The sequence below is a fragment of the Myxine glutinosa genome, chromosome 4 (assembly GCF_964187855.1).
Source record: "Myxine glutinosa chromosome 4, kmMyxGlut1.1, whole genome shotgun sequence".
Lineage (NCBI taxonomy): Eukaryota > Metazoa > Chordata > Myxini > Myxiniformes > Myxinidae > Myxine > Myxine glutinosa.
Window position 1 is genome coordinate 30,003,337 of NC_136264.1, and position 21,289 is coordinate 30,024,625.

Sequence of the window (21,289 nt, forward strand, 5' to 3'; positions counted from 1 at the left end):
GTTTAAAAAATGAATTTGCTGACCCTTTGAAGTTAATTCTTTGAATTGATTGTTTTACTAGTATTTTGAGTTCAAATTGGGAATGGTCTGGTCGAGCTTTGGTTAAAACCTTTGGTTGCGGTATTTTGGAACGAATTCACAGATCATAGGAAGTTGATAAGAATAGAAACAAATATGGACCCTGGGAAATAGGGGGATCAGGATAAGGCAAATAATCAGATTTATGTTACATATTAAGGGATTTTTCTTTAGTCACATTTTAAGAAGTTTGTTAGTTTGGTATATAATGTTGAATGTCATTGACATATAATTATGTTATAGGTATGAACATATACAAGGGGTAGCTCACATGTTTTACAGATGGATACAGGTGGGACAAAGGGAAAGACCTTATCAAGACAAGCCGACAAATCAGGGGAAAACAGAGACTTCTACTTAGGATACTCCTTGAAAATGGTGATATTAATCCTAGGAATGAGTTCTCTAGTGGTGGGGACTCTGTGTTGCATGCATTATTTCGGGGTAATGAAAGCACAAAACGCAACATTGGTGGCCGACATACAGATATATGATTATGTGGTACGACATAAGCAAAAGAGAAGTTTGATGGAAGATAGGGACACACCTTATTTCCATTTTATGGAAACTGGAAGGCAGGACATGAACTACGGCAAATGGCATTGGCTATAGAAACATTGGCAAATAAAACAGCTAGTGGATTGACACAACTTACAAGTGAGCTGGCAGCGACAAGAACCATGGCATTACAAAATCGTATGGCATTAGATATGCTGTTAGCGGAAAAAGGAGGTACATGCGCAGTCATTGGTACAGATTGTTGTACATACATACCTGATAATTCGGGAGACGTTTATAACATAGCCAATACAATAAGACGAGAGGGAGCGAGATATCACGATTATGTGAAAGGGGGTGCCTTTGCATGGCTAGAAAACACATTGGGAGGAGTAGCAGCTGAGATACTCCAATACTTGTTTATTGGATTAGTAGTTATATTGGCAATAGTTTTAGTGGTGGCTTGCTTGAAAACCTTAGTGACGGTGGGTTTGAATAAAATAACAAACAACACTATGATAGTGCAAGCAGCCACAAAAGAGGAAATAAAAGAAGCAACAAATGAGGAAATAAATGTGGAACCACAAGAGGAAGACTTTTATGGCGACATAAATACTGAGATTCAAAGATTGAATCAAGTGATGTTGCAAATGCATACAGTAGAGTTAAAATAAGGGCATAACAAAATGTTGTGAATTGTGTCCGTTTTACAAGATCGATGAACTCATATCACCACAAGTTACGCTGTTAAAGAAAAACAAAAAGTGGGGAGGACTATGATAAATAATACATTATGCATAGTTTGCTTGTTTGCAAGATTTGTTGGGAATTAGATATTCCTGTTTGTGATTTCAATCATATATACTCATTATTAATGCATTTATTTTCTTTGAGTTGTGTTACAATACCTGCATGAGTTTAATTTTTGAATTATATTAACCTGAAAGCAATTGTGGATGCTATTCTTAGTTTAGTAGTATGAAACACATACCTGATTTGAATATTATTCGTGTGAAGCTGTTGGAAGATATACATGATTAGTTAAAAATATAGGGATTTCATGTTATGATGTACCCCATCTGATTCAATCTGTGTGGAGAGCAGATATAAATGTGGCTGAGTAAAGGGAAGACCAGATCACATCCCAAATGGAGTGATAACGACATCTGGGAAGAAGTTTGAGAAAGGACAATTTGTGAAAAATGAAGTTAATCTTGGCATACACCCTCCTTCTCAAAGAATGATGAAGAAATATTCCTTTGTAAGATGGATGTTTACCTTCACCAAGGGAAAATTATGTGACCATTTGTCTGGATCACACTGCAACATATGGAAAAGGGCGATCACTTACTTTTGTTCGAATACCTCGAACATTCATCACATCAGCAATTGCAGGACGACGACATTTTACCTGCAACTTCTACGGGATGCGGTGATGTGTGTCATTACTTCACCAACTTCCGGGGAGCCAGCATGGAGCTGCAAGCGAACGGCTGTGCCTTTTCCTTCACAACAGCTGTGCACGATTCTGCTGGGTGCTCCTGGTATGGACCATGGACAACTGGAGTACCATCGTCCCAACATCATTGCGGATGCATCTGGCATCCCTGCTCCACATTTTGCTGGCCAATCGACATCACATCAACACTTGCTCCATACTCACGATGAGTGAGGAGGCAAGTCGACTACAACTGGACAAAGGCCTTGTTCAAATCTACTATGGCTCACAGCAAGAGTGGCAAGGATGCTGCATGGAGAGCAGGGTCAGTCTATGACTCTGCCCAGCTATCACAACAGCAGAAAATCCTACACAAATAGTGTAGGTGCTATGAAGACATCAGAAGGAAAATGTTTCATGCTGGAATTTCAAACACAAGTGATCAGCCCCTTTTTTCAAACAAAGAAAGTCAATATTTGATTGAAGGCAAACGTTTTGCCAAATGTTGCAGATGCTTTATTATTTTAATGATGGACTGAAATTATTGTGTCTTGGTAAAGGTGAAATGTTTTGTGACCTTTATGCAAATGAGTTGAATTGAATTATCAACATGGGAAGAGTCAATGAACAAGGAAATGTAGTGTGATCAAAATTCTTCCAGAATGACGGTGTATGCCTTAGGAAATTGAATTACCAAATTAGTGGCTTGAATATTTAATGTGGTAATGTTTAGATTAATGGTTAATATAAACAAAAAAAAAAAGTCAGGGACTGTTGTGGAATAAAATATTCATATTAATAATTGACCATATTGTTAATATTACAGAATGTGATCTGGTGTAAATATGCTCTATGGTGCAGTTTGGTAAAACTCTGAATCCTCTTGAATTATTTTAAAGCCTCTGTTAAGAGCCAACAGGTGGAGGCATTGGTCAAGAGAGTTAATTTAAGGGACAGAATGTGTAACGCTCTTGGACGGCCATCTGTGTCTATCAAGATAGCCTATGTTCCATCTATGGAACACAGGCTAGAAAATGCATCTGTCACCTCTCTGACAGCTTCAAGCATGGGCAAATTCCCCCTCAGACAGGCCATAAGAAAGTGACCTCTCAAAGGGGTATGAAGTACTTTTAGCTTTCTATCCCAAACTATGGCCAAATAAGGCTTTTGGATGAGAAGCAGAGACGCTTGCAAGCTCTCATGTCCCAGGGGATTAACCCCCGGGGTTGACCCCTGCATGCTGGTAACATCAAAGGAGTTTTTCCTTTATAACCAAGAGAAAGTTGCAACAGGGGTGAGAGTGAAAACTGGGAGAGCGACTGGAGAGGAGTGAAGTTCTGAAGACCAGTTGAACTGATCAAGCAGCTTGAGAGATTGGTCAACAACAAGAAGGAGCTCCAGCTACGACCGGCAGAACGACGTCATTAAGATCTAGAATTAGTACGTTTATTTATACAGAAAAACTCTCAAAAGTCAATAAAACATTGATTTTGTTAAAACGAGTTTCTTGAAGTTTCAGTGGTAGAATAAAGAAATTCTTTTACATTATTAAGCCAACATTTGTGGGTTATATAGAGTGCAGTAGATCTTCGCTCAGTTCTGTAAGTAAACCTTACTTCACGGATGTCGGGATTCCTCAAAATTTCTTCATTTAATGTTATAAAGAGCATTAGCGACTGTTTAAAAAGAAAGGCATACGTGTTTGTGGTTTATAATATTTTTACTTCCTGTAGAAGCCGTTGCTCCCACAGAAACGCCATTATAACTATAAGCTATTTATACATGTTATCACTGCAGGAAAAACACCTTGGGGAAGTGGGACATTATTCATGTTAATATTGTTTTGTAATAACATTAACAATATGTGATTATCATTAATTTTGTTATTAAAAGCGTCTTTGGAAATACGCCACGATAAAGCTAATTTAACATTGATATACACCTCAATGTGCAACCCCATTGACGGCAATGACAGGCAAACTCGCTCGGGGTGAGAAAACCCCCTTGGGGAGGGGGGCAAATTAATGCGCTACAACCTACATTGTGTAACCCTTCGTCATCCTGTCAAGTTTGGTTGAGATTGGATAAGTAACGACAGAATGTATTGGTGTCAAAAATTGATCAGAGACAGACACAAAATAAATGGCGTATTTTAGTTTGATTGATATAACTCAAGAATGCATAAACGGACGTTGCTGAAATTTGGAACATACTACCTCAACATACAAAGCATTTATGAAATTTGCAGCAGACTTCGTCCAGTAGAAGCAGAGAAACGTATTTTCAGCCCCCATGTTAAAGCTGCATACAGAGAAAAGATCCCGTATGTAAAGGGAGGGGCGCTTTGCACCTCCCTTTGATTTCTGCCCCATTTATTTTAACTTGTACATCCACTCCACACTGGATATATAGATTACAGTGGATCTAGGCTCGGGCCTCAAGAACGTCGAGCGTGTGCTCGGTTACCAAGTTTCTTGTAGAGTGCTCGAAAAGTGATTTAACCATTCAACCAAGGGTTTCCTCCCCTTCAGTTTCAAAAGGCAGTGGCGACTGTTCCAACAGGGAATAAAAAAATAACAAAAGTACCATTTTATCAATATGTGCACATGCTGCTTCTGCTGTCTCAACAACGAATGGAGGTCCTCAACACCAAACAGGAAATCAAAGCCTTCTCCCTTGACATATCTTGTGCCTTCGATACAGTCTGGCACCTCGCCCTGCCCACCAAACTCTCCTCTTATGGTATCCATGGAAATCTCCAAGCATTGCTCGCGGACTTCCCCCCTCTCCTGTTGTAATCAACATGTGACTCTAAATGGAATTCTCTCATCTCCTCTTCCTGTCCAGGCTGGAGTTCCTCAAGGCAGCCCTGTGCTTTTTCTGGTCTGCATTAATGATTTCTCCAACTCTCTGAAAAATCCTCTCTATCTTTTTGCTGATGACTCCACCCTCTGCCCGCTCCATACCTTAACCCTCAGATCAGCAGGCAACAGCCTCTTCACTCTCCACAGACCTGGATAAAATCTCAAACTGGTCAAACAAGTGGAACATGTCTTTCAATTCTGACAAATCTCACACTCTCACTTTGTCTCTCCGAAAAGACCGTTAGGAAAAACCTCCCATATACTTTCTCAGCAATCTTCTCGAAGAAGTTCTGTCACTCAAGCTTTTGAGTCTTACTATCTGCCATGGTCTTTCTTGGGAAAACCACATTTCCATGCTGGCCTCCAAAACCAGTCTCCAAAATTGGCATCTTCACTCATGCGAAGTCCTTCCTTGGCAATACCGAGTTTCTCACCACATACAAAGCTCTCATCCGCAGCTTACTGGAACACTGCTCTCCCCTCTGGACTGGTGCTCCTGCCTCACACCGAGCTCGGCTTCACGGTGAAGCTTTCCCCCCGGCCTTGCACCCATTGCTCTGTCTGTGCTCTATCCCCCAAATATTCCTGTAGGACGCACAAGATCTGTCAGCAACCCTCTTCTGGTGAAACTGGCAAAATCAAGATTCTCTGCTCACCTTCACTCTTTCATTCCTCTTTTCTCCCGCCTCTGGAACAAACTCCCTCACTCTCTTCAATCCCACTCCTCCCTCCAGGTCTTCAAAACCGCTGTTCACCACCATCTCTTATCTTCCTCCATCCAAAACCTTGATCTTTACTACCCCCGTGAATACACCCCAAACATGATGCCCTGTCTCCTAGCAACTAGCTAGCCTTTGTTTTAGCTCTTCCATGAGCTTGGATCTTGTATCCCAAAAAAAAAAAAAAACCTATTGAAATTGGTTTTAAATGCCATGATACTACTGTTTAAAATACCTTTAGTCAGTGTCGTGTACTGCTTAATTCTACCAGGTGAGCGCCCAGGGGTATTGCCCCTATTTTTATGTCTGTTTTTGTTGGTTTACCTTGTACAAATGAGCACTTGGCGTGCTTGTCTAGTCCAAATTCCATTTGAATGTCCTCGGAAAATCATTTTACTAGTTTTAGTTGTTCTGTCAATCTTTTGTCATTTGGCGAAAGAGCTTTAAGTCATCCACGTATCGTAGATGTGTCACCTTTCCGATTTCTTTGGATGTTCGTCTATTGGTTGTTAGGGTGTATCCGTGTCCTTGTTCATTGATGAGGTTACTTAGTGGGTCCAGAGCCAGACGAAACAGAAGGGGGAAAGACTGTCTCCCTGGAAGATCCCACGCTATATCTTCACATCTGGTATTTCGCTTTTTCCTTCTGAATGCTGTCACATCAAAGTGGTATTCTAGAACACCATTGCTTTCTCAATGAATTTGATTATTACCTTCGCAAAAGCGGAAGGTTATGTTTTGATCGCTGTGTATTTATTTGTATGTCTGTGTGTGTGTGTGTATGTTATTCGCATAACTCAAAAAGTATTCAACCGATTCGCATGAAATTTGGTGGGATGATAGGTTATTATCCGGGAACCATTTGATTAGATTTTGGAATCGATCGGGTCAAAGGTCAAGGTCAAGGTCATGAAAAGGTCAAAATCGTCTTTTTACCATAGCGCGGTCAATTTGTGTCCAATTTGTATGAAACTAATGCCAAAATGCTTTGCTACACAGATCTTGTAGTCTTTTATTTTGGCAACAAAAGTAGCTGCGGCGAAGGTATGCGCTCTACCGAGTGCCCGTTCTAGTTTGGGGATTGATTTTGTATATTTGCATGCATTTTATCATCCACGAATGTGGGACACTGTCTAAAGCTTTCCTATAGTTTATCCAGGCGGTGGACAATTTAGTTCTTTGCATTTTGTAATTTTCACGTATGGCCTTGTTCAGTAGTGTCAATTGTTCCATAACAACCTCTCTTGCATCCCTTATGTTCTGCTTCTAAACCTTGCTGTGTTACATGGTACATAATTTCTGTGATGATTCTTGTCAGCAGTTTGTATGTGGTCGGTCGGCATGTTATCAGCTGATATTTGTGGATAGTTGGGTTTCCTCCAATTTTGGGATGAGAAAGGTGTTCCCTTCTACAAGCCACTCATCCACTCCCTTTTCCTCTTGGATCAGTTCGTTAAATGTCCTGGCGTAGTGATTGTGAAGAACATAAAGTTGTTTTAGCCAGAAATTTGGAATTCCATCTGGGCCTGGGCTTTTGAAGTTTGGCATTTTAAAGAGTTGTTTTCTAATTTCCTCATCATCAATAATAATCAATGTGGGCATTTCCTCGAGATGTTGTTTCTTATTTTCCAAGTTTGGGATCCATTCTGCTTCCTTGTTATGTTCTTTCCGATCTTCATAAATTCCTTTCCAGAATTTTTCCAGCTTTTCTTTTTCAGGGGGAGTTGACACATTCTGCTTTTGTTTCCCCAATTCATGGTAAAATATCTTTGGGTTACTTTCAAACATGTGGTTTTGTTTTCTACTGTTGTTTCCTTATTCATAGTTTTTATCTTCCTTGCTATCATTTCTATTTTGAGTTTGTTTTCAGCACCCAAGAACTCGAGGTCTTTGTCTTCGATTTTGTATTTGTTTTTTTATTCTTTCAATTCTCTTTTTTAGTTTTGTCTGTTTCCTTTCCTGAACTGTTGTATTTGTCCAACTTCCTTCTGCAGGTGCTCTCTTTCTGTCTTCAATTTCTGTCTCCAAGGTGTAATTTGGTTTGTTTGTAGGGCCTGATTTGTCTTCTTCTGGTGTTGTTTGCCTGTTACTTTTTCTTGAATGAATAGTGCCGCTGCGAAACACACGACATTTATTTCCTTCAAGATGGATGATTTTGAAAACATTTTTCTAATTGAATAGTTGGTTAGCCTCACTAAGATTTTTGTCCGTTTATTGTTTTCTATGCGATAAAGTTTTGGTCTTTCTCCGAGTTATCAATTTAATCTCTTCTATTTTTTGGCTAACTCTTCTTCCAGTCTATGCTGCTCTTCATCATCTTCACCATTCTCCTCTCCTTCATTCTGCTGCTCTCCCTTGTCTTTCTGCCCATCACTATCACCATCCACCTTTTCCCCTTCGTTTGTGCCCGAGTCACCTGGTCTTTGTCTCTGAATCGGTCTTGCCATTATTTCAGGGGGCCACGTCATTTTTATGCCTCCGCCGACAAAGTCGCCGGAGGCATTATGTTTTCGGGTTGTCCGTCCGTCCGTACGGGCTAACCCTCGTTTTTCTCAGCAACCATATGTCCGATTGAGACGAAACTTTCAGGGTAGGAGTGACACCCATGCAGAATGTTTTTATGATCATTGTGACATCATTGGTCACGTGGTATGGCAGCCATCTTCGATTAAGAGCAAATAATTAAAAAATTATTTATCGGAAACCGCTGAATGGAAACATTTGAAACTAGGCACATTGTCAAGTACTCCCAATGGGGAACAAAAGCATGATAATGATGACATCATAGGTGAAGTGGTATACCAGCCAAAAATGTTCTAATCCAATTCCTTATCCTAAAAATCTGAAATTGCATTCACATGATCTATGACCCATTTGTATTGAAAGATTTAATTTATGTCATCATAGGTCACATGGTTTGGCAGACATTTTGGATTGAAAGAAAATATTAAATAATTATATCTCTGAAACCGTTAACCCTATCGATGCGAAATTTTACAAATATCCTCTAACAGCACTGTTGCATGAAGTTTGAAAATGATGATGTCATAGGTCACATGGTTTGGCATCCATCTTGGATAGAAAAACGAACCTTATCCAATCAACCCGAAACTTCACAAATGTGATGCACTACCTTTACACATGCAGTTATTGCATCTACCCATTGTTCTAGTTTCCTTTTAACACACTCTTTCTTCGTCGCCTTTGGAGTGTGTGTGTGTGTGTGTGTGTGTGTGTGTGTGTGTGTGTGTGTGTGTGTGTGTGGTAACTTTTTTACCATTTGAACTATTGTCAAATTTTCACCAAAGCTTTATTATGATAATACGGAGAAGACAAATTAATAATTATCAAAAGGTTAAAGGACAGTGTCACCTAAAATCATCAACTTTCATCCAATTGACCTGAAATTTAAATTTACCATTTGAGTTTTGTCATCAAATTTTCAACAAAGCTTTATTATGAGAATATGGAGAAGGCAAATGAACAATTTGGTCAAAAGTCAAGATTGCGTAAAATCACCAATTTTCACCCAATTCACCTGAAATTAAAAGAATTTGCATATCGGTTCACTGTATTGGTTCACAAATCAAAATCTACAAGCCAATGTTTTTTTTACGATCAAAAAGTCAAAGGTCAATATTGTGTAAAATCACAAATTTTCATGCGATTGACCTGAAATTTTAAGAATTTGCATATTGGGTCACTGAATTGGTTCACCAATCAAAAGCTAGAAATTGATTTTTTTTTTTTAAAGATCTAAAGCTCAAACGTCAAGGCTGCATAAAATCATAATTTTTATTTTGTATTTTTTTTTCGTTATTTTGTGCATATAGAAGAGGAAGAAGAAGAAGTATGAAAAAAACGGACATGGACGGGCTTTGCATTTTCAGATGTTTTCTAGTTGTACTTGTATGAGCTCTTCCACAAGCCTCGACTATATATATTGTTACAGACGCGGCTTAGATGTTATTTACCGAGCGGTTTGGTATGACCACGTCTGCACAAGTTACCCGATTATACCCGAACGTTGACTAATCGCGCTACGCTAGATCAATGAAGGAAAAGACACACGGCTGGGATTAAAATGACACGACACCAGGGATACGGTTCTCAAGACCTCCGGAGGAGATTATATTAAGGCGGAAGGTCAGATTACAGGGATGAGAGGGACAGCATAGAAAGACAAGCACTTAGACACACTCTTATATTAACCCCAACAGACGACAGATAAACAGGACAAAAGGCTGACTCACACGGGGATTGATGGCAAGGAAAGCGGGTATCGATGGCTCAAGGTGCACTCTTGGCTCAAGGACAGGGTACTGTACGGTCCAGTAGATGCAGGAGGTTTCACAGCGCTCGAGGTGGCGTCTTGTCGTCTCAAGCTGGGGGCGCATCTGACCTCACATCCGGTAAGTCGCTGCGTATATCCGGCGGGGAGTGACACGCCCTCGGCTCGTTAGCTCCGCCCCAGATGGAATCGGCTCGTTGCTTCTCATTGGGTGCATGCGGGGGGGTTACCGGCTCCGCCCTTGACGAGGGGCTGACAGGGAGCCCCTTCGTGGTAACCCCGTGGAGCGCATGGTCATGGCGGCTAACCGAGCTGGTGGGAGGACGCACACTCCCCCCGCGCGCCGTGGTTGTAGTTGTTGTTGTAGCTGTAGTTGTTGTTGTTGTTGTTGTTTGGGGAAGAAGATGGAAGGAGGTATGGGAAGGTCCTAAACTCACTACTGGTGCCATATAATCACATTCTGGTGCAACGAAGAGTCAGAATTAATGGAAAGGAGTCCTTAACTGACATAAACTAAGAATAACTAGCAATATGTCCGAAAGTTGTCTACGTGAGATGCGGTGGACCTGGGCACGACATTTAATGGGGGAAAAAGGGGAAGGTCGGTTCTACAGAGTGTTGTTTACAGACAATGGGACTAGGGAATGGGGGATTGGGGATAGTTGGGGAGTATTGGGGAAATAGGGGAATATTTACAAGCGGATATGGAGGCCAAATTCCATATTCGCAACATTGCACCCTTCTCTACCCTCGGGGCATCCCGACCCGATAAATTTTTACCTACTTTAGTGTGGCACGCAATGTAGTTCCCTCTACTATTAACTCTACCCTGAGTGCGACAGTTTTACAGATATTCACAAATGAGTAAATATGTCCCCCTGCGACGTTGCACCCTTCTCCTCACAGAAACACACCCACAGGATAACCGAATCCGGAAAGAATCCTCAAACTAAACATACAGCCGGTAGGGAGCATTATTTACACAAGACTACGCTGATATTTACACTACGATCCAGGACCTGTTTTTGGAGGGACACATGCAGATGTTATGCATAGAGAGAGCACGCATGCCAGCATCGATACACCAACCCACGAGTGCTCTGTGGCCTACGGCCTTTAATAACGTGCAGAGCACCCTTTCCCAGCACGAAAAGCACCACCCCATCACCCCATCACACAGTCAGCACCATCCGGTGCACCAATAAAGTGTTTAGTGATCATTGTGTGGTGTCGCAGCCGGCCGATGTTCTGCCGCTGGTCTTGCCTTCGTGTGGTGCACTTGGCCTTCTTACTTCTTTCAAAAAAATAAAGAAAGGCGCCAACCGCGTCCATTTCTCTATTGTGGCCGTCAGGGGGCCAACTGTTAGTGGTTCACCTTGTATGGCATAGGTGCCACGTTGACCCATAGGTCCATCCATGGGTGGTGCTTGGCCGCAAAAGAACTGCGGTCCATTGTGGGTGGCCACAAACATTGCGGTCCATATGGTGTATCGATCCAAGCAGCAAGCAGCGAAAGTGCAGGCCCACAACTGCGAAGCCAGCACCTCTCTCTCCTCTCTCTCTACCCCAAAGCCAGATCCTCGGAGGTGGGAGACAAAAGAAGCAGACAAGTGAGTAAGGTGGTAAGGGCGCAAAAGTGCACGCAATACAAGATGATGCACACTGGGGGCACATGGGAACCAGGTGAGACAGGTACGTTCCTACCGTACGCCCCCCCCCACCAGGTAACCTACATGGCCCCTCCCTTACCCCTTACTGTATCCACAAAACACAATACTACCCATAAACATCTACTTTACAAATCAACAAACATCCCTACTGTCTTCCCCGTTCCTCCCATATACCAAATTCGTCTTCTCTCCCTCCTAACCAATCAAATTTGCCATTTTCAACTCAACATCATAATTTGCCATCTCCAACTCAACATCATAATTTGCCATTACCAATTCATCATCAGTCCCTCCTAGGGAGGGAGAGATGGAATCACCCCAATGTCTCATCCACGTCGTGATTAGTCTCACAAATCCAACAGTAGTCCTTACTTCCTGCAACAGAACAAAGAAAACACAGGTGTGGAGTCATCATCATCACCACAGGTAAGTGGCTGCGTATGGTGCGACAGGTTCATCAATCCTAACTATTTCCTAAATGACTTTAACAACTTTACACTACCCGGGGTCTTTCTCCGGCCAAACCATTGGCCCTCTTACACTATGGGTTCTAAAAACCAATTCCCATTGGCCAAACTGTGGTGCTTTTCAATTTGGGGTCTCACTCCCCCGATTCATCTCCCGGTGCCCTCGCACAATTTCTGGGCTGTGGCGTGTACCTCTCCCAGCGGGTCTACCCACCTGCACACCTCCACCACTGCAGTTGCCTCCGAGCTTACCTGCTCCTTACCCTAACCTAACTACCTGGGGAAGGCCCTCTGGCGCTCTCCCCACTCGGTGCCCTCTCTGGCACTGGGCTGCCCGATCCACACCCGGGATCCTCAGGCACCCACTCACAACTACCGGCTCCCAGAGCCCACCTGCGGCCTCACCTGGCCGACATCCTCACAGTGGTGGAGTGCCCAACCAACTACACACACTAACAGGCTACACGCCCAGCCATTTCCACAACACTAATGCACCCATCCACAACACCATTCTGCAACCGCACCACAAATGCCAATATCCAACCACAATTTACCTATACCCTCTACCTAACACTTACACTACCCGCCCCGGGTACTCGTGAAAGGGGTCCACTCTTCCCCCATCCACACCTTCGCACCATGCACACCACTCCGTACCACTTACTCCAACTCTCTCCACACACCTGTACTTGCACACCTGTGCTCTCACACCTGGTGCCACCTGCACCCTTCTCTCCCCAAGCGCATTCGCGCTGATCCACAACACTCATTACTCACACACTGCTCCACACACCTGTCCAGTTGCACACCTGTGCAATCACACCTGTTCAATTCTCACACACACGGCATCATCTCAGCTAACTACTCCCCTCTGAAACTTGCGCTTCCCAGTCGCCCCTTTAAACTATTGCGCTCCCACGTCATTATCATCCATACTAATCTACCTGCGTCCCCACTACAGGTATCAGTCACTAACTAAACTTAACGTTACCTACTGTCATCTCTTCTAGATCCCTACAAGATAACCTAACCCACCCGGGCTAGTTTTCACTGCCATACACCCCATAAACTATTGCGCATTTGCCCCACATGGGAAGGGTGGCAGGGATGCCACCCTTACCCACTGGGCTCATCGCTCACTACCAATTTTGCACATCAAATTTCAATAAATCAAAAATTTTGCCAATCACTGCCCATCATCTGCCAATCACTACTGCCAATCCCTTGCCAATCATCAAATTTTGTTTTTCTCTAATTTTGGGGCCAAAACACTAACCTCATCACCCAGTCTCCTCACTAATGCCTCTCGGTGCGCCAATTCCTGTCCAAAGCCCGGCTTCGTAAAGCCGAGCAATGAATGCTGGTTGTTTTGTGCCGGCGGCTGGATGCGTCCGGCATTCGGGGCAGGGACGGGGGCTTACCCGGGCCGAGATCCCACGCACCACCTCGGCGTGGAGCCATCCAATGTCCCGATCTCGACCTGCCGGCACGTCTCCACAAAACGTGGTCGCCATGACGACCCTTCCTATCCAGCTGCCCGCTCCACCTAGTGGAGCCTGGACGCGGCCATTCAAAGCGAGGCCCGGCACGCACCGAGGGCCCGCTTCGGCTATAAGTCGTTCTAAACTCTACCCCGTCTAACGTCGATGCTTCACCTGGACGCTTACACCCCGCAGCCCGTTCCTTGCTCACACATCCAGCCGTGCCCATGCTCCTCGTACCTTTCCTTACACACCCCGGTACACCCATTCCACTCACAGCCTTGGTCACACACCTGACCACCGAACACTGTGGCACACATTCGTTGCTCGCACACCTCACCAATACACCGCTTCGCGCCCCCTCCTCGGTCACCTCCTCTGTGACAATCACAGGTGTGCCCTCATTCGCACACCCAACCATGTGCCTCACCACCAACTCCAGCGTGCATTCCCACTCACGCTCTACCATTCCAGGTGTGCATCCTTCCATCCCAGGTGTACATCCTCGCTCACCTGTCACAACCAACTCACTCTCCTCGTCACTCTCACTACTCTCACCTCCATTCTTGCCAGCGCACTCACCCTTACTCTTGACAGCGCACTCTTTCCCCATGCACTTGTCCGTCACACACCTTTCTCGCGCACACTCTCCCGTTACACCCTCTGTAACACTCACCACAGGTGTGCATTCTTCCTTGCCTTTGACAGCGCACTCTTTCCCCATGCACCTGTCCGTCACACACCTTTCTCGCGCACACTCTCCCGTCACACCCTCTGTAACACTCACCACACCGCGCTTCCATGTGCCCCCTCGCACACGCGCTACGACCGACTCATTCTCGCCAGCACCCTCACTCCTTGGCACGCACTTTTTCCTCACACACCCCAGAGTCGGACTTTCTCGCACACCCCCTCTTTCGCACACCAGACCTGTCGCACACTTCACCAACGGCCTCTCACGAACACCCGGGTCCATCTCGACCCCCAAGCTTATCAAATCCCCTGGCGCATCATACGCACGACCATATTGGTCACCACTTACACCGGGTCCTCTTCCTCTTCGCTTCTCCTCCATCACCTGCGAATCCCTCATCCGGTTAATGAGCACATCATCACGATCCAAACACAGACTTTGGACCAATTCTTTTACTTCCTCCTTTATCTCCTTCTTATCCCCTCTCCGTCGCTTCTTAATTTCGCTCATCCCTTCTTCCACTTCTTCTAATTTCTGCTTCACCTCTTTTATTCCCCGGTACGTCTCCTCAAGCTCGTCCTCCAAGGCTACCTTGACCGTTTCCAGGTGCGTCCTCACCTGCCGGTCCTTCGTCTCCATTACCTCTATCACCTCGTCCAACCTCGTTGTCAATCCCTCACGTACCATCTGACATTCCCTCTTCGTCGCTACCAAGTCATTTTTTAGGTCATTTTGTGTCGCTTTTAACCCTCCTATTACTGCTGTGTTCTTCTTTACCTGGTCCGTTAGTTCTTTTTGTCCCTCCGTCAGCTGTTCCACCTCCTGCGTCAGGTCCTCTATGCCCCCTTGCAATTTTACAGTCCCCTTTCTCACCTCCTTCTCCATGCGCTCCTTACAGTGCCTCACCTCCTCGCGCACTCCTCCGACCTCCTCACTCACTCCTCTCCTGATCTCCTCTCCCATCACTTGCATCTCCTGCCCAGATGCCACCCTCATCTGCTCCATTTCCTCCCTGTGAGCATCCAGTTTGGCTTCTACCCCCATTCTGACCCCCTCTATCTGCTGCCCCATTTGGTTAACTTCCCTTCCGCTTGGTCCCTCATGTCCCTCAATTTGCCTTCCATACTGTTTTCTAACCCCTCTAACCCATCTTTCACTCCCTCTATCTGATTCTCCTGGGCAGCCATTCTATTTTCTACCCCCTCTAACCCCTTTTGCATCCCTTCCATTTGATTCTCTTGAGCGGCCATTCTGTTTTCTACCCCCATTAACCCATTTCTCACCTCTTTTATCCCGTTGTCTAACCCCTCAAAATTATTGTCTAACTTCCCAAATTTCTTGTCTAACTCCTCAAAATTATTGTCTAACTTCCCAAATTTCTTGTCTAATCCCTCACCGGTACCCCTCGCTTCGTCCCTCATTACCCCCATTTGGTTTCCCATTACCCCCAATTGCTCACTCTGAGCATCCATCCGGTTCCCCATTACCCCCATTTGGTTTCCCATTACCCCCATTTGGCCCTCCAATCGCTCACCCATTTGTTCCATAAAGGCCCTCATTTGCAGGAGGAAAAGGTTCGAATCCACCAGGGGCGCTGCCACGGTCGCGGGCGTGGACGCCGTGGCCACCTCGTGCGTGACAACGCTATTTTGCGACCCTGCCGCCCTCACTGCTTCGCTCTCCTCGCGTCCCTCAATTTGGTCCTGGACCGACCCTGCCTCACTCTCCCCTACCGGACCCCAGCTGTCTTGGTCTGCCATAGCGCGACTTTCAAAATTCGGGTTTTTATTTCCGTATAACAAATTCAAATTTCGCCGTTATAATTTCGCGCGGGAAACGCGCTCCGAACCGATTCTACTACAAATTTGGGCCTAATAAATTTAGTCCCGGGTTCGAATTCCACTCCTCGACACCAATTGTTACAGACGCGGCTTAGATGTTATTTACCGAGCGGTTTGGTATGACCACGTCTGCACAAGTTACCCGATTATACCCGAACGTTGACTAATCGCGCTACGCTAGATCAATGAAGGAAAAGACACACGGCTGGGATTAAAATGACACGACACCAGGGATACGGTTCTCAAGACCTCCGGAGGAGATTATATTAAGGCGGAAGGTCAGATTACAGGGATGAGAGGGACAGCATAGAAAGACAAGCACTTAGACACACTCTTATATTAACCCCAACAGACGACAGATAAACGGGACAAAAGGCTGACTCACACGGGGATTGATGGCAAGGAAAGCGGGTATCAATGGCTCAAGGTGCACTCTTGGCTCAAGGACAGGGTACTGTACGGTCCAGTAGATGCAGGAGGTTTCACAGCGCTCGAGGTGGCGTCTTGTCGTCTCAAGCTGGGGGCGCATCTGACCTCACATCCGGTAAGTCGCTGCGTATATCCGGCGGGGAGTGACACGCCCTCGGCTCGTTAGCTCCGCCCCAGATGGAATCGGCTCGTTGCTTCTCATTGGGTGCATGCGGGGGGGTTACCGGCTCCGCCCTTGACGAGGGGCTGACAGGGAGCCCCTTCGTGGTAACCCCGTGGAGCGCATGGTCATGGCGGCTAACCGAGCTGGTGGGAGGACGCACACTCCCCCCGCGCGCCGTGGTTGTAGTTGTTGTTGTAGCTGTAGTTGTTGTTGTTGTTGTTGTTTGGGGAAGAAGATGGAAGGAGGTATGGGAAGGTCCTAAACTCACTACTGGTGCCATATAATCACATTCTGGTGCAACGAAGAGTCAGAATTAATGGAAAGGAGTCCTTAACTGACATAAACTAAGAATAACTAGCAAGATGTCCGAAAGTTGTCTACGTGAGATGCGGTGGACCTGGGCACGACATTTAATGGGGGAAAAAGGGGAAGGTCGGTTCTACAGAGTGTTGTTTACAGACAATGGGACTAGGGAATGGGGGATTGGGGATAGTTGGGGAGTATTGGGGAAATAGGGGAATATTTACAAGCGGATATGGAGGCCAAATTCCATATTCGCAACAATATATATGTATATATATATATATACATTTTTATTTATTTAAATGTTTTTGCTTCATAATTTTTATCTACATTTATTTTATTTTTTGATTCAGAAGACACAGTTTTTCATTATTTTGTAAGAATTTCTAAAAGAAAAACTCCACTTTTGACTTCCTTTTTTTTTTTTTTTTTTTTTTTTGTATACTGAATCGAGGCTCGTGAAAGAGCTAACATTTACTTCACAAACAAATCAACCAGACAAACAAAACACACAAAAAGAGGGAGCGGAAAACAAGATGGGGAGAGAAGGGGAAGCACACAAACACAACATTTGAGAGCAGGGAGATGTGTGGAAGGGAGAGGGCTTGGGGGGAGGAGGCGTGGGAAGGGGGGGGGGGGGTGGAGGGAGAAGTATAAAACACAAGGACACCAAGGACTTCCAGGACAGAAGTTGGTATTTCAAAAAACTGGAATTAGGGTGAAATTAGCGGGGGTAGAAAAGATTTTTTTTTTGTATACTGAATCGAGGCTCGTGAAAGAGCTAACATTTACTTCACAAACAAATCAACCAGACAAACAAAACACACAAAAAGAGGGAGCGGAAAACAAGATTATGGGGTATAATGGGTAGATCAGTGATAAAAAAAAATCTCAATTTAATCCATTTTCAATTTAAGCTGGAACACAACAAAATGTGAAAAAGTCAAGGGGTGGGAATACTTTCTGAAGGAAGGCACTGTACATAGTTATCATGTGGACTGATATGAGTTGTAAAAGTGAGTTAGCATATGCTCATGTTCTTTCCTTTCTTCACTTTCTGGACTCAGACCATTTCCGGCTGCCAACACATGTAAAAATGGCACCAATAACAAATTCTCATGTTCTTCTCTGCAGTGGAGAATTTGGCCCAATTGGCTTGAGGGGTTTGGGTGTGGGGGAAGGAAGACAAGGGACTGCCTCATTTACCTTCCTCCAAAGACCACTGCATCATCTACCTCCCACGTCCCCTGAACGGCAGCAATCCATCAAATTTACAGGCAGCCGCAAAGTTCTCGCCCCTCCACGCTTCCCAGACGGAACCTCGGCAAAGGCTCCGTTTTGACCAATCAAGCTCAGTTGCCGACCAATCAAACCAATCAAACAAAGAGGGGACCCAGTCAATCACCACCAAGGGGAGGAGGTTTGGGCATCGACTGCCCCCACTATCCCAGCATCATCGAGGGGCCTCAAAGCCACGGAACGAGTGGGGGGACCCATAAAAGACGAAACGCAAGGGATTTTAAGACAGATGGGATGAGAGATTGGAGATCGACACATAGATTAATTCGCTCCTTCACTCACTTTCTTTCCAACTTTTCTCTCAAACATTCCTTTCCGACTTTCGTCTTCTTCATTCTTTACGTTTTCTATCATTTCAACTTTCCAACTCACTCTTTCACACACACACACATACAGGAACGCACACACATACTCACGACCCAAGGAGCCCGGCGCACCTTCAACGGAGCCAGCTGTAGTTTCGTCGCCTGTCTACACAAGCGTTGTTCACCTCACTGCACCGGCTCATATTCCTGCTCAGCTGTGGAGTCCATCGAGCCAGCCCAAGACCATCAAGCCTCTCCAGACCACGGGACGCAAATGGAAAGGATTGAGAGACCTGCGAGAGGGCATGCTTGAGGCGAGCTGGGATCCAGAACCATCAGGTGGCCACAATTCATGTAACGACAGTTTCTTACTGCTCTACCCGCATTCTCTCTCATTTCTTCAGGCATCTGGTGTCTTTTGTTTGAGAAGTGCTAAGTAATTGTTCTAAGACATCCGATGGTGGATATATCATGTTGGGGATAAGGGGAATGTATATGCACCTGGAAAGTGTGAAATTGCTTGCATTGTTCATCCTGAGTTTTCCCACCATTTTCCCGTTTGAATTTCTCAACTGCCGTGTCTCCCGCCAATTCCTTTTTGTTGAATAAATCTATGAAAGAGTTGATATTGTGTCTTGACTTATATTGCTCAGGTTTGATCTGGGATAGTGCTCCTGTGGTAATTGGCCCAAGTTATTAATTGGTATGATATACAATAACTGTACAGCGCCGCTGGTTCGCTTGGATTAACATTCCTTACACAGCCGCCAGTGTAGTTCCCCATCTACTTCAATCATCTAACTGGTACGGTAAACCGACCCTAGGTGCAAAGATCCGTCCAGAGGTGAGTGTTGTAGATGGCGCCTGTGGTCTTTTAATAGACACGTTGGCCTTCAGAGTTATCTCGGGCATGTCCGTAACAATATACATGACGTTGTACTCCTTGGCTTAAAGGATGAATGAAAACATTGCAAACATAGCAAAGTTTGTAGATAATTTATTCCACATAGCTAATGTCAAAACTCTATTCGACCATCACTCAATTGTAATCGGTTTAAAAGCAACGACAGCAATGTGCAAATGAGATGATGGAACAAATAATGCACAAATTTGGAATCAATGTGGGAATAAGAGGCTCTGACAAGCATTCAAATCAGTGTTGGGAGAGTCAGCTGACCACAAGGTTGTGACGTGTAATGATGAGAGTCATGTGAAAGTGCAAAAGTTTCAGAGGTTGGTGCTGATTCATGTCTGACTGTTGGCTGGGGTCGGATCGCCTTGACTTCCTTCACGTGGGAGGCACTGTGGTGTCAGGGTTACACAGTTTCACTGTGTCAGTGAATTTAACTGTTTACTGAGGAGCCATCTGCATATTGTGTACTTTGGAGAAGAGACTATGAGGGGAAAATAGAAGGAAAAGGAATAGAAAGGAATGAGATAGTTAAGAAAAAGAAAAAGGTGAAACCTTTCTGCCATTTCAATGTACACAATGTGCAAATGGCCCCAAAAACAACAGCATAAGAGAAATATTGGTTGTGAAGAAATATGCAAAAATAAATAAATGAACAGTTTTGTGGCTTCCTCAAACAGAAGCTGAACTAAAAAGTCCTCCAAATCTTCATTGTTACAAAAAACGAAAATCACAAATCATGTTGGCCTGCATAACATTTATCGAGCATCTTATATTATCCAGGTCATGGTATGGCTGCTCAAAGATGCATCACACATGCGATTGCACTGCTCTTTTCATATACAGTCACGTGAAAAAGTAAGTACACCCCATGTAAAGTTTTGACTTTTTCAACATATTTCAACATACAGCTATTTGATCTTCATTTCAACAATATTGATAGATAAAGGTGATATAATATAACAAATATCATGAAACATTTACATTTTGTAGTCCATTGTATAATTTAAATAAACATAAATGCAAATTTCGCATGTGGAAAAAGTAAGTACACCCCTACATTTATCACTACTTCAAATACCTAAAATTTGAATCAGGTGCACCAGCTCAGGTGCAAATGTTAGAACATCGTTAGAGAGGATCTTGGAGGAACCTGTCGTATTTAAACCTCAGATATTTAGTTTGGTTTGCTCTTTGTTGTTGAAGTGTGCAGCGTCACCATGCCAAGATCAAAAGAGCTCTCTGGGGCCTTCGGAAAGAAGGTTATAGATGCCTACGAGTCTGGGAAGGGATTTAAAAAGATCTCCAAACAATTTGAAATCAATCATTCGACTGTCCGGAAGATCATCTACAAGTGGAGAAGATTCCAAACAACTGCCAACTTGTTCAGGCCAGGCCGCCCCAGCAAGTTCAGCCCGAGAGCAGACCGCAAGATGCTGAAAGAAGTCTCGAAGAACCCCAGAATGTCATCACGGGGCCTACAGGTAGCTCTTGCCACTGTTGATGTCAAAGTGCACGAGTCTACCATTAGAAAGAGGGTGCACAAATTTGATCTACATGGGAGGTGTGCCAGGAGGAAACCTTTGCTGTCCAGAAAGAACATCAGGGCAAGACTAAAGTTTTCCAATGAACACCTAGGCAAAGACCAGCACTTCTGGAACAATGTGCTCTGGACAGATGAGTCAAAGGTAGAGCTATTTGGCCACAGTACCAGAAGACATGTTTGGCGAAAACCAAAGACAGCATTTGACCACAAGAACCTGATACCAACTGTAAAGCATGGTGGTGGAAATATTATGGTTTGGGGCAGCTTTGCTGCATCAGGGCCTGGGCAGCTCA

The 21,289-nt window shown here is 44.5% G+C and overlaps 2 protein-coding genes across 13 annotated transcripts in view; both read right to left on the reverse strand.

Annotated features, from left to right (window-relative positions):
• LOC137424550 (COP9 signalosome complex subunit 1-like) overlaps nucleotides 1-18,829 on the reverse strand; it is a 146,530-nt gene extending 127,701 nt beyond the window's left edge. The window contains exon 1 of the mRNA XM_068112124.2: nucleotides 18,673-18,829. The gene's annotated coding sequence lies outside the window, so the exon portion shown is untranslated. The remainder of the gene's footprint in view (nucleotides 1-18,672) is intronic.
• Nucleotides 18,830-19,521: 692 nt separating this feature from the next.
• LOC137418304 (COP9 signalosome complex subunit 1-like) overlaps nucleotides 19,522-21,289 on the reverse strand; it is a 90,267-nt gene continuing 88,499 nt past the window's right edge. For 6 of the 12 annotated variants that reach the window (XM_078775579.1, XM_078775587.1, XM_078775576.1 and 3 more), the window contains one exon: nucleotides 19,522-19,842. In XM_078775579.1, the coding sequence (XP_078631705.1) occupies nucleotides 19,786-19,842 (57 nt within the window). In that variant the 3' untranslated portion in view covers nucleotides 19,522-19,785. Of the gene's footprint in view, nucleotides 19,935-21,289 lie in introns of all 12 variants that reach the window. The other 6 variants (XM_078775580.1, XM_078775581.1, XM_078775577.1 and 3 more) reach the window with 1 other exon arrangement.